At 45.9% G+C, this 13059-nt stretch overlaps 1 protein-coding gene across 1 annotated transcript; it reads right to left on the bottom strand.

The window, feature by feature from the left end:
• Positions 1 to 1272: 1272 nt before the first annotated feature.
• Positions 1273 to 4755, bottom strand: IER3IP1 (immediate early response 3 interacting protein 1). Its single transcript, XM_063423852.1, has 3 exons — positions 4561 to 4755; positions 2954 to 3055; positions 1273 to 2141 (listed from the first exon to the last, which is right to left on the bottom strand). Exons 1-3 carry the CDS (start codon positions 4649 to 4651, stop codon positions 2086 to 2088), a joined length of 249 nt encoding a protein of 82 aa, XP_063279922.1. The 5' UTR covers positions 4652 to 4755; the 3' UTR covers positions 1273 to 2085.
• Positions 4756 to 13059: the final 8304 nt, after the last annotated feature.

Genomic DNA, 13059 nt, shown 5'->3' on the forward strand with positions numbered 1-13059 from the left:
AATAAATCACTCTCCCTTCTCCCTGCCTGCACACCTGACCCTCGGCTGCTGCCCCACTTTCCATCGCTATTTTTCATCTGCCGGGTGAAACTCGTCCCAGTTTTGCCTCCAGCGTGGCTCTGCCCCTCTGGAAGCACAGCCAGGAGAAAATCACTTTTTTACCCGTTTTATTTTAAAGCTGCTGTTCGCAATCCTTAGTTTTGACAGTCAGAGATGTGGGAATGGAGTCACAGATCCGCTGTGCTCTCACTCCCAGTGCCACAGCCACAGAAACATCAACTGCTGCTCTTCTCTCCTAAAAAATTTCACAGGAATACAAAATGTTCCACACACACACTGCCCCTGCACCCTCATCACCTCTGACAGACACAAAGGTCATCGTAAGGAATCTAATTCAGACAGATCCACACGTTTAAAAATGTTAAGGTCCTTTAAAAATGTTAAGGTCCTGGAGATCCTGTTGTGCCTCAGGACAGCGTCACCACGTTCCACTGGGTTTGCTACATAAACCAGAGAGGTGACACTGCCAAGTGCCACAGGGAGGAGGAAAAACTACGTGTTTCAAATACCAGCAGTAACTCTGGCATCTGGAACAGAACGAGGCAGAGGTTGGAGATATCCCCACTGCACACAGAGAGAGAGAGAGTTAGGAAAGAGAGTGCTTAGCTTGGAAATTCAGGATTTATTTACAAAAATCACTAAGAAAAAAAGGAAACAACATAAAACTTTCCTCCTGGATGTACTTGACGCTGCAAAAAACTGTGATTGAAGATCATTAAATGCATATACATGTTTTACAGATTCTTCTTCAAATACACCAGCGTATGCTTTAGTCATCAAGACATCTGGAGATGATTGACTAAGCTGCTTTAAAATAATCAAACTACCAGGTTTCCCTTGGCCTCCCCTCTTTAAAATGGAAGTAAAACACTTTAGCAGAGATACAGACAAAGAATTCTAACATCTCTAAAAAGATACACAAGAATCACCTTTTCCAAGTCAGACCTAACTCAGCAGTCATGTCTCAATTAAGACTGGTAGGAAAGCAATTAGAAGCATTCTCTGTGACAGAACTGCAAAGTTACACACACAGTTGTGCTTTCAAAGCTGTTAATTTAACAAATGATGATGATGCAGGGCAGGGGAAGGAGCAGTAACAGAAGACGCTGCAAATTCGTGGGTTTTTCACAAAGTGATGCATTTGAAAAGCACAGGGTATTCCCCTCCCACGTTTCTCAGGAAGCTCAGAATACAAATGATTCCCCACATCGATCACAGTAATCACCACGCAGAAGTTTAATACATATTTTAAAAAGTATAATAACAATCTTTGACAGAAGAGTAACAAATGTTAATCACTAATATCCCCAAAGTTAACACAGAGTTACCTAGCTTTAGGTACAGCTTTTTTTCTGAATTTTAATTTTTTTTTAGATTTTCCACTGCAATTGCACCTATTTTCATCTGACTTTACCATCAGTATGAAATACTGATTTGAAGACAAAAATCCCCAATCAAAGCAGGAAAATTCAGCTTTCAATGCTAACCTGAACCAGGACTTTACCCAGCTGGTTTTATCTCCCTCCATATCACAGCTGGACTTCAATCCTGTATAACAAAGTATTCTTTATACCATTTTGCCAGAGCCTAATTCATATTCCCTCAAACAGTTCCGTGGTAGTAACTGCAACGAAAACAAACACGTTGCAGTTTTCCTCAATTTAAAAACAAATTGTAGAGCGTACTGAAGGAAATTCATCCCTGAGTAACGAGGCATTTAAAAGCTGCATCCCATTGCCAGTCACTGCAACATCCTATGACATTTACTCTAATAATTAATCAACACTATGATCAGGCAGCAACAGAACTGGTCACAGTCCAACGTGTTTGCAGCGTTGTTGCATTGATCCCGTGATCCTGCTTAATGAAACTGCAAGGGAACATTAGGAAATGAGATAAATAAAAACAGTGTCTTTTATTATTTTAAGTTGAATGTCAGATTGACAGTTAAACCATGCTGGATCCCAGGGAACTCAAAGCAGTGGTGGCTTCTTTGGATGTCCAGAGGGTTTCTGCTGGGTGTCTTCAACCAAACAACAGGAGGAGAACAATTGTGATGGAATTCAGGGCTATTAATGGCACTGCAGAGGGGAAAAAAGGAGAAATTAATAGTGAAAATTTTCCTTTCCACGTCACAAAATGACAGTGCTTCATATAACCTTGGGAGAAGGAGCAGAACCAGTCAAAATTTTAACAATACACTTAATTTTCCTGTGTAAAGTTGTGAGCAGTGGAAGAAGCCAGGCTCAAATCCTAGGATACCAGACTTTAGTAGAAAGCAACAGCAGAAATATTTTTCAGCAGCCTGTTTTAACTTTAATCCAGAGCCTCTAGCTGTGTTTTACCTTTAACACAAATAACTCTCTCTATGAAAGTAAACCATCCAAAATTCAGTTTCTGTCCTTGGCTTTAGAATGCACTTTAGAGTAAATGTTTTGGGTTCTACCCAGTGGTAGGCAAGACAGGTTATGATTTGTTACTCCCTCTCTGTCATCGTCTACAAAATGAATTTTTGGTGTCCTTCAAAATGAAGAACTATCAGTAACTTGCAAATTAAGTATATTTTTTTCCTCATCTTCTGAGGCACATAAGCCTGGCTTGCCTTTCAGAAACCCAGGAATTACATTCCCCTCACAGGTGCTTCCATAAAACTGGATTTAGACAAGGTGACTGACAACTGCTGAACTCCAAGGGAAGGCAAAAGCTCAGCAGGAGAAACAAGCCAGAGTTAGGGAATGCTTTTGCACTTTTACCAGAATTAGGGCACTTTAGGTGAGGCCTGCACCCTCCTGCTGAGAGTCCAAGCCCAGAGGAAGTACAGATTAATGCAGAAACAAGACATTACAGATTGTAATAACAATCATAACAATAACAGAAAACGCTCTGCCCTTACCTCGCATCACGGTTCGTATCGATCGAATGAGGTTTGTCAGCTGTGCTTTAATTCCTGGTTCCTCTCCAAATCCTCCAATCCCTTGGTCGCTTCCCCAGCCAACTGGGTCACATAAAAACAGACACACAGCTTAGGGAAAAAACCCCAAAACCACACGACAAATGCTGCAGTTTTAACCAGCAATCTATCACGAATGTAGTTTATACTAACACAGACAGACAGCCCAATTAGCCTTATTTCACGGACATATTTTAATACAATAGGCTGAAATCTGTTAAACTTCACGTTAAGTGATGACAAATCCACGTTTCTGTAAAGAAAACTCTCACCTTTTTAGTACACCACTGCTCCCTGCATGCCCAGAGTAACACGTGAGTTCATCTGGGCTTAAAAAAAAAAAATCTGTCAAAATAAACCCTAAACCAACTGCAGCCTGTTCACAGTCCTGAAAATAAAACAGCAAATAATTGCTGGGTGTGAAGTGATGATGCTTCACCACTGAGAAAGGGGCCACATGAGAGAAAAAAGGCCAGCACAAATTCCAAGACAGGGGTGATGGTTTTTGCAACTGCTGCAAAAAAAAAAAATTAGAAGTTTCGAGGGGGGAAAAAAAAAAAAGGAACTTTTCTGACCACATCGGAAGTCTTACAGTTTTATGATGCCCAGACACAGCATGATGGGACCAGGGATGTGTCCAGGAATTTCTAAGACCTGCTGGTTGCAGCCCTTACCATTCTGGGGAGGAGCAGCTCCCAACATCCCAAGCTCCACTCCCCAAGCTGAGCATTCCTTTCTCCAGAGACTTCTGAGTGATTTTTGTTCTCCCTTTCTCATCCCCCTGGCACCAAACTGAGGGTGGTGAGCGAGTCCTCTCCCTCACCAGCCTTGCCAGCTGCTGCTTCCCACTGGGATGAGCCTGGAGCTATATTCCCAAGGCTCACGAGGCTGAGAAGTGGCTTCCCACCCATCCCACCAGTGCCCACATCTCCCTTTTTTAATTCCAGCTGCTCGTCCGCAGAGCAAAAGAAAAGTCCAAACCCAAACTGAGCAGATCCCTTGGCGCAAACACAACCGGGGAGCACGAGAAAGGGATGCCCTTCTGCACTCCTGCCAAAAATCCTGGCTCAGCCTGACGTGGAGAAGTCAGGATTGTCCACACCAATGAACTGAGAAACCGCAGATCACTGGCCATTTTTTTCCACGGTTTTGCAGATCTCTGTCGGTGGAATTTCTCTGTTTTGCAGGGCTTTACCTTCTTTTGAAGGACAAGGATGCCCAGCCCTGGGAACCCCCGGACAGAGAGGCGCCATCTCATCTCAAGAACCAGGCACGACAAGAAAAAGAAAACCTTTGCACGACGCCAAACACTGCCAGGCGCGGCACGAAGGGTGTGCAACAGTTAAAAATGGACAGGAAAAAAGGACAGTTACGGGGCGGGGAAAAAAGAGAGAGAGACAAAGGTACGACGGAAGCGGCTGGGAATTCATGCCCAAAGCCCAAACCCACCCGAAGCCCAAACCCCTCCCCCGCGCTGCTGCTCCCACCGGCAGGGAGCGGCGGTGGGGACCGCGGCCACCCTCCCAGGCCGGGCGGCCCTCCCAGCTCACCGTGGCGAAGGAAGCGCTCTTCGTGCAGCACGGCCACAGCATTGACGATGAGAAGCGAGGCCTGCAGCAGCGAGTAGAGCGTGAACGCCATGGCCCGGCAGGGCGGAGCGGGGCGGGACCGGGAGCGACACCGGGAGCGGGAGCGGGAGCGGCGCCCGAGAGAGACGTGGCGGGGCTGGGGGCGGGGCCTCCCCTCACTGCTGGGGCGGGGCCTTACGGGGCGGGGCCTTCTCTCATTGGCCAAGGGCGGGGCTTGATGGGGGCGTGGCCTCTCCGCTGCTGCCGCGCATTGGGTGCCCACGGAGGGGGCGGGGCTTGATGGGGCGGGGCAAGTAGGGAGCGCGGCGTAACGCGCGCGGTCCAGTGGGGCGTGGCTTAGTGGGGGCGTGGCCTCCCTGCGGCCCCGTGCCCGCCCCGCGGGGCGTGGCCTGGCAGGGGGCGTGGCCGTGGGCGTGGCCTCCGGCTCCCGGCAGCCGCGTCCGACGCTGGGCTCGCCCGCGGATCCCTCGGGAGCCCGAATCCCTCGGAGCCCCTCGGGTCCGGCGGAACCCTGCGGACCCCTCGCACCGGTGGATCTCGCAGAGCCCCGTGGATCCCTCAGTGCTGCTGGGATTCCTTGGAGCCTCCTGGATCCGTTGGCTATGGATCCCTCTGGTCAATGGATCGCTTGGATGCCTGTGGATCCCTCGACTCCATGGATCCCTCGGAACCCCGTGGGTCCCGTGGAGCCCCTTGAGTCCATCGGGTCCGTGGATTCCTCGCGCCCATGGATCCTTTGGAGCCCCGTGGAGCCCTCGAGTCCGTGGGTCCCTCAAAACTCTGTGGGTCCCTCGGAGCTCCTTGGGTCTGTGGGGTCTGTGGATCCCTCGGGTTTGTGGATCCCTCGGAGCCCCGCGGTGACATCAGAACCCTTTGTGTCCATCGGATCAGTGAATCACTTCGGTCCATGGATCCCTTGGAACCCTGTGGATCCCTCGGGTCCGTTGGTCGTTCAGAGACCTCTGGATCCCTTGGGTCCATTGATCTGTCAGAGCCTCTTGGGTTCACTGGCTCCATGGATCTCTCGCCTCCAGGGAGCCCGTGGAGCCCTGTGGATCCCTCGGGTCCATGGATCCCCCGGATCCCTATGGGCTCCCAGGAGCCCCTTGGGTCCATTGGATCCATGGATCCCCCATGTCCATGGATCCCTCGGAGCCCCGTGTTTTTCTCAGGTCCGTGGGTCCTTCGCAGCCCCGTGGATTTGTCAGGTCCGCGGATCTCTCGGAGCCCCACGGACCTCACAGCGCAGGCTGTGACGTGGGAGGCTCCTCTCGCCGTGTAGCAAGTGGCCTTTGTATTCGGAGCGGGAGTAAGGCTCATCCTCATCCTCCTCCGTCGGTAACGTGGGAATGTGGCGTCTCCCGGTGGTGGGAGCTGGCAGTGAGACACCGCCCGGCGTGGGGCAGCCCCCGTGGCCATCCTTCATCAGCAACCCAATACCTGTAGAATTAATAAAAAAATATAAACACCGCATATGCAAAAACACATGAGTTTACACTTATATTTAGTCTTATGGACAGCGGGTTTTTTCCGTGTGTCTTTTCAATACATTGGTTTTCCTTCTGTCCTGACTGAGGTCTCTAGCAGGAAGTCAGCCCAGATCCCAGGTGCTGTTTGTCCGACACGTAATGCTGCAGAATCCAAAGCAGAATCCAAAAGAAAACAATTACCTTTCATACTGGATTGATCAGGGCTTCTGGGCAGTTCTGCAGTCCAATAACAAAAGAATCACAACTGGACCTCAGGGACATTGTATCCCTGTTATAGCTACTGTAGCTATATAGTTATGCCTGTATTTTAGTTACACAGTTATCCCAATGTAGTTCTTGATGCACAAATAGACATTTTTTCCTCTTTGCCTCTTTCAGTCCGATTGACTTAAGGGAGTGATTTGCATAATCCCCCTGATTTTGTTTCCCAGTAATCACACAGTACACAAGCCCATTAACTTGGGATAGTTGGTAGCTTTTAGTACTCAATCAGGGCACAATGATTTGCATAATCACTGTGTGGTGATTGTTGTTGTACCTGTCTGCTGCAATAAAGTTGATAATTTTGTGCTCAGTGTGGTGGGCTGGAGAGATCCCATCTCGATTCATTGCACTGCCACAGACTTCTGACACAATCTGGACAAATTATTCACCACTTATCAATATTGTGTCCCTGTGCTCTGTGTGAAGATCCCCTCACCAGCAACGGATGACTTGATTCTTCAATTAATTAAGTGTCAGGAGTATATAATCAATAGAGGCTCAGACACCATGTGAATCAGCTCTGAAGAGCCCCACATCTCAGCTTCTTCTTGTGTTCACCTTTCCAAAACTCCCACTTTGGCACAGTCAGTGCCACAATATTGTGCATCTTAATAATCATTGTTATTAAATAACATTACATTTTGATACCGGAATAAAGATAAAGCACCCCATCATTGGAACCACAGCGTATCTTCTTTATAATTTACTCCCAAAATTACTGCTGTTATACAAGGGAGATAGAGAATCAACCATATTCATCAGAGTTCTGTCATCTGGTCAAAAGCATTTGTCATTTCAGCCTCAAAAAGGAGTACAGTCTCAATTTAGGGCAGTGACTAAAACCTCTATTACAGTTCCAGTGAGCTCAATATTTTTTAAGCCTGTACTGAAGTGTTTACTTACGTGAAAACTCATTGTTTTTCCCGAATGCTGGCTTTAGTTCTGAAAACTCTTATGTGTATGATTAACTTCATAAGTCAGCAGTTAGTGGGAACACTCGAGTGTAGTGGCACATGTGAGCACACACTTGCAGGCTCAGGAGTTCCAACACAGCCTCTTTATTTCTCATCTAGGTTTTAAAATTTGCTATACCTGAAGAACTCCTAACCCTCTCCATTTTAACATTTTAAAATTGGAACATTTCTAGTTGCCCAGGGCTCCCTGTCCCCAAAATTTGGGTGGGGGGGGAGGTTGTAATTCAAAAAATCTTTTTTCATCTGTAAGTAACACCCCACCCCGCCCGGCCCCATCTTGAATTTACCAAACTCCATATGGGCAGAGAAAGTCAATATTGGCCTGAAAAAATTCATCCCGAAGGTCACTACTACTACTTTTTAAGAAGTTCTGAGTGATGACATATGAGGGTCTCACAAAAAAAGAGCTGTCTTTTGTCCTCAGACATAACTTAGGGCATTCTGGCAGTGATTCTATAATTAAACACAGATGAATATGGGGTCACTAACATAGATATCTAATAACCACCTTTATCATGTGGCATTTCCTGGGCTATCTCCTTGCAGCATCCAACCTATAAATAAATAAATGCTAACCTCAGTGAAGAGCTAATGCTTAGAGTTATGGACCTGAAAAAAACCCCGAGGTTTTTGCTACAAGTATACAAGTTATGGTTTAGTATTTTTACCCATAATTAAGATGTATTTCCAAAGAGTAGCTGCCATCAAGCTGACATAAACTTGACATGATTTTCCCCTCAGTGAAATCCATCACAGCAACTTAGCAACCACAGGAGCCTTATCTCTGAATCACGTTACGTGGTTGAAGGGAAAACCAGATAAAGTTGCTTGCATTAGAAGGAAAGGGGCTTTTTTTTTTTCTTCATTAAGGTATTGTGTTTCAGTACAGTCAATTCCCGTGGTGTCATCTGTAGGGTGCAGTCTATCACCATAAAGGAGAGTTTTAAACCACCTTACAGATGTCAAAGGATTAAACTTCAGGCTGGTGAAGTATGGTGAAGGCACTGGTGTTTTTTACTCTCAGTTTCTCATTCAATATTTTGATATTCAGTTTCTCCCTGGGTCTCATTGACCGCTACACTTAAAGAGAACCAAGCTTGTTGCATGGGAGATTTTGGGGTTAACTGAGTTTAATCCTAATGAGAAAATACCAGGACAAAGGAAGATGTATTATTTCAGCCTCTGTACCATTCACCTCACTTGCCACAACCATCTTGACTTTATTTTCTGAACTAGCTTAAACCACTTCTTTCTTTAGACATTGTACATATGCAGACATATTCATATCAGTGAGAAAATTTTAGGGACACAGAAAAGTCTGGAAATTGGGCCCAACGATCCCAAGCTGGGAGTGAAGAAAAGCATTTTGTTGGTGGCACATTTTTTACCGACTCTTACTGTAAATAACTTAATTAACTCAAAAACTTTGTGCAGGTGAAAAGAATCAAGTTCTGTGTCTCAGCCAGGTGCTGTAAATAAATCAAATAGCTAAATTTCACAGTTAGACTAAAGTCTTTGTCATCCCTTACTCATCACACCTATGGCACTGTCAAAGAGCTATAAAGTTAATGGTGCATCCGACTGATGTAACACATCCCTGGTAAGCACAATCGAGTGTTTTAATGTCCGGATGGGTGTTTTTTTTTCTTTTTTTAAACCATCAAAGCTGGGAATGCAATAAGGTTTTGTACATTTGGGAGAACGTGCGTGTGGTCCTTACCTGTCAGCAGCTGCGTACAGAAAAATCCTTGCCTTGCCCATGAGTCATGGGTCACCTCTGCCCTTGCTTATTTGGGAAGTGAGCAGCCATCCCTCCAAAAATACAGCCTGACAGCCTTCCTGAGATTTGAGAGGACATTAATAGGGCTTCATACACAAAACAACTGCCCGGGGATTGAGGAACAAAATGAAAAACCATGCACAATTTTGAATTTACACCTATATTTATCGGTGCTGTTTTCCTAAGTTACTTGACTCTGTAACCATAACAGCCTTTAAATGTCATTTGTTGCCTGGTTCTCTCTCTCTCAGAGACACAGAAACAGACACACACGTGCTGTTGTTCATCTTGCTACCAACAAAAACACAGAATTTTCATAGATTCAGGGAATGGTTTGAGCTGGAAAGGAGCTTAAAGATCATCTCTGTGACATGACACTGTTCTGTTATTATTGGCACTGTTTTTGTTGCGTTTGCACTGGAACACACCAGTCCAGAACCAAGCCCTGTCATGCTCAGTGCCATGCAGATCTTTTTCAGAGGCAGGCATAGGGATTTTCCTATGTCTCAGCTGGAAGACAGTGGATATCAAAAGCAGGCCAACGTGGGGAGCGGGGCAGCAAGGAAACAAATGGATTTTTTCAGGGAATTACAAGTCTCTGCTTAGCCTTGCCTCACTGCTGACAGACGGGCAGGATTTTCAGGCATGGAGGCAGCAGAGAGTCTTAGGGAGGGATTTAGAGGATGGGGAAACAGCTCCATGAATTTTGAAAGGTGGGGGATTTAGTCTCTGTGCAGTGAGCAGCATGAAGAAAAGGCAGGGGTATTAAGGAGTGTGAAGAAAAGGGTGTCTGAAGCTGGTGCTATAGCAGAGGACAGGCAGAAGCAGCTCACTACACACAGGTCTGGAAAGAGGGAGTGAGACCCAAGGCACACAAACTCCTCCAGGCACAGAGTTGGTTTTTATCACCATGATTTCTGACATGTTTCTGTTGGACCAAAGAAAATGGTGCCAGTAAAAATATTCTGAGGGGGAGTACAGCCAACATCAAAGGACCAGGGATGGCTGACACGTGCCCAGAACTTTGGAATCAGCTCTGGCTTCCACCTCTGCTAACAGAAAAGTCACTCAAAGAGCCTTTTTGGGGACAAACACCAGCAGCAGCTGTGGTGACCAAAGTCTGACTGCCTTTATGGCACAGATTTTCCCTCAGGGCTATGAGATGTGGATCTGTGTGGGGCAGCCCCACCTTCCTGTGCCTGCCCCAAGTCTCTCTTTTGATAGGTGCCATACAGAGGAGGTGAAGAACTTTAGGAGGGTTTTGGTGCCCCGGTGTGTCCCAGTGGGGCCAGGGCTTCCATCATCAGATTCCCCAGGGGACAGTGGCCCCATGTAAGCCTGGAGAAGGAGGAAACACACAGGCTGCAGCCTAGGGGCTCCCAGCAGCAGTTAGCAAAGCTGGAATAGGCCAGCCAGATCCAAGAATCACATTGATCCCTCCTGGAGCCAAATCCCAGCCCAGCCTGATCCCTGGAACCACCACCTGAACAAGCAGGACAAGCTGGTGTCACGCCAGAGGTCACCAGTGCCCAGAAAGTCACAGCACTCAGTTTAAAGATTAATAGATGGTCTCTTTCTCCAGGCTGTAAAAGGGGGTGGGTGAAAACCAAATCACAGGCCTGGTGGTTCTGGAGGCTGCAGCCTGTGCAATAATGTTAGCATTAGCAAGTTGGAGTCATGCAGATAATAGGAAACCATGTGCAGAAGGTTAAGGTCTCAGCATAAGGTCTGGGATTCTCAGTGAGTCAGAGGGATTGAGAAATCTGCATAAAAATAACCAGAATTCCCCCTCCTGTATTTTTTTCCCATGACTCACCCCACAGAAAAGAGGCAATATGAAAAATACATAAATCTCTGCAGTAAATTTTAACACATCACAGAGAAAAGGTACGTGTATCTATGCTTTTTCTCCACTTCCATTAAAAAACTCCATTTTCCCACATTTTCTAATACTTTTGTGGCATGAGTTCACAGTCCAGGACTTTGGTGGAGAAAACGAAGAGCAACATGTCAGTCCATCCACACTAGCACACATCCCCTCAGTCCTTTATCCCCTTTTCTCTCCAGAAGAAAAAAAGCTGCAAATGGAAGAAGCTGTGGCCTGTCATTGCTCTGGTGCTGAACTGGCAGGTGTTGTCAAACGAGAAGCATCAGAAATGGAAATTGTCCCTTCAGAGATGGCAAACTCTGGCTGGGCACACGTTTTGCTTGCAAGAAATGTAATTTACGCACACCGGGCCAGCCAAATCCACTGTTGAAATCTTGTCAGAGCTGCAGTTTGCCACTGTGACTTTTTCCACCACCACGGGTGTTCTGAGGTCTTTGGAGGAATAATTTGATGTGCAACGCCTGGCACAAGAGAAATGGAGAAAAACAAATAACTGGGTGTCTGATCAGCATGAGGAGCTGTTGGTATCTCAAAACCAAGTCAATTAATAACAGAATGCAATTTGTGGCAGTACAGAACTGGTAGCTGGGATAGAGCTGATTTAATTAATTATGGAGGTGACATATTCCCTTTTCCTTTAATCCTCTGCCCTTTTAAAAACCTCACAGCCCTGCTTCATTTGGATAGATGCATTCAAACTAAAACGGAATAATTTTTTTTGCATGAAGAGACTCCGCAAATATACAATTTACCCTCTCTTTATAGAAATAAACACCAGAAGGAAAGTCCCTCTTTTTGTGACTTCAGGTTCATTGAAAACAATGAAAACATTGGCATTAGTGAGGAATCAGGGGCTTGGGTGTCTTAATTTTGCTCTATAAAATTTAAATACTTATCTATACCATTACATCTATATCTGTATCTATATCTATATATACAGATATAGATACAGATATAGATACAGATATAGATACAGATATAGATACAGATATAGATACAGATATAGATACAGATATAGATACAGATATAGATACAGATAGAAATAGAGATAGAAATAGAGATAGAAATAGAGATAGAAATAGAGATAGAAATAGAGATAGAAATAGAGATGATAGAGAGATAGAGATATTTTAAAAATCTGGAGGTGGGAAGCATAATTTGGACCAGATATAAAAGAAACCCGAATGTCATTGCCCTAAATTGTTATTACCCAAGCACCCACCCTAGTGATTCTCCAGCCACTGCTGTCCCATCCAGCTCTAGGCAGATGGAGAAGCCTGGGAAGACCCCAAGGAGCCCTACTAGGGCTTGTTCCATTGGGCTGCCTGATCCCTCCTGGCTCGAGCAGGAATCCATCCCTGCACACATTCCCATGGCAACCCTGGTTTCTCTCTTCTCCCCTGACACTCACCTCCGGAGAACACTTATTGCCATGATGATGGCAACCAGCAGCAGGAGGCTTCCACTGAGAGACACCATGACAATGGCATAGGTGGAGGGTGGTGAACCTTGGAGAGAAACCACAGGTGAGTTGGCCAACAAAGAGCTTCAGGAAACACAGCCCTTTGTGAAATTACAGGTTGAAAATACTGACAGTCCTTCTGCTCAAACCATGAGTGGAAGGGGTGACCAGATCTGTGTTAGAAGGGTGTTCCTGGAACCATTTTTTCTTCAAAAATCTCACAGCTCAGTTAAATATCTTGTGTGTCTTTATCTACCAAAGGAAAAAGCAAAACTGCTTTTTAGGACTGAGACTGAAATGCACCCCTGTGGATCTTGGGGTGGGAAAGTCTGCCCTGCACTGTTAGACCACAAAGTCATTTCACATATTATCCACCTGATAATTGTAAAGCAGTGTCTCGAATCTTAGTTCCTGTCTAGCCAGCACTTCCATCCACTTCCACCCTTTTCAATCTGTTTCCATCCTTTTTTACTCTTGTATACAATTCCAGTCTTAAAGGAGTGAGGATTGGCTTACATCCCTGCCTCCAAAGCTCCCACTCCTTTCTGCTGCAGCCCCTTCTTTTACTTCCACAGCTCTTTCTACCCTAAACCCCAACAGAA

This window comes from Prinia subflava, chromosome Z (assembly GCF_021018805.1).
Source record: "Prinia subflava isolate CZ2003 ecotype Zambia chromosome Z, Cam_Psub_1.2, whole genome shotgun sequence".
NCBI classification, from domain to species: Eukaryota; Metazoa; Chordata; class Aves; order Passeriformes; family Cisticolidae; genus Prinia; species Prinia subflava.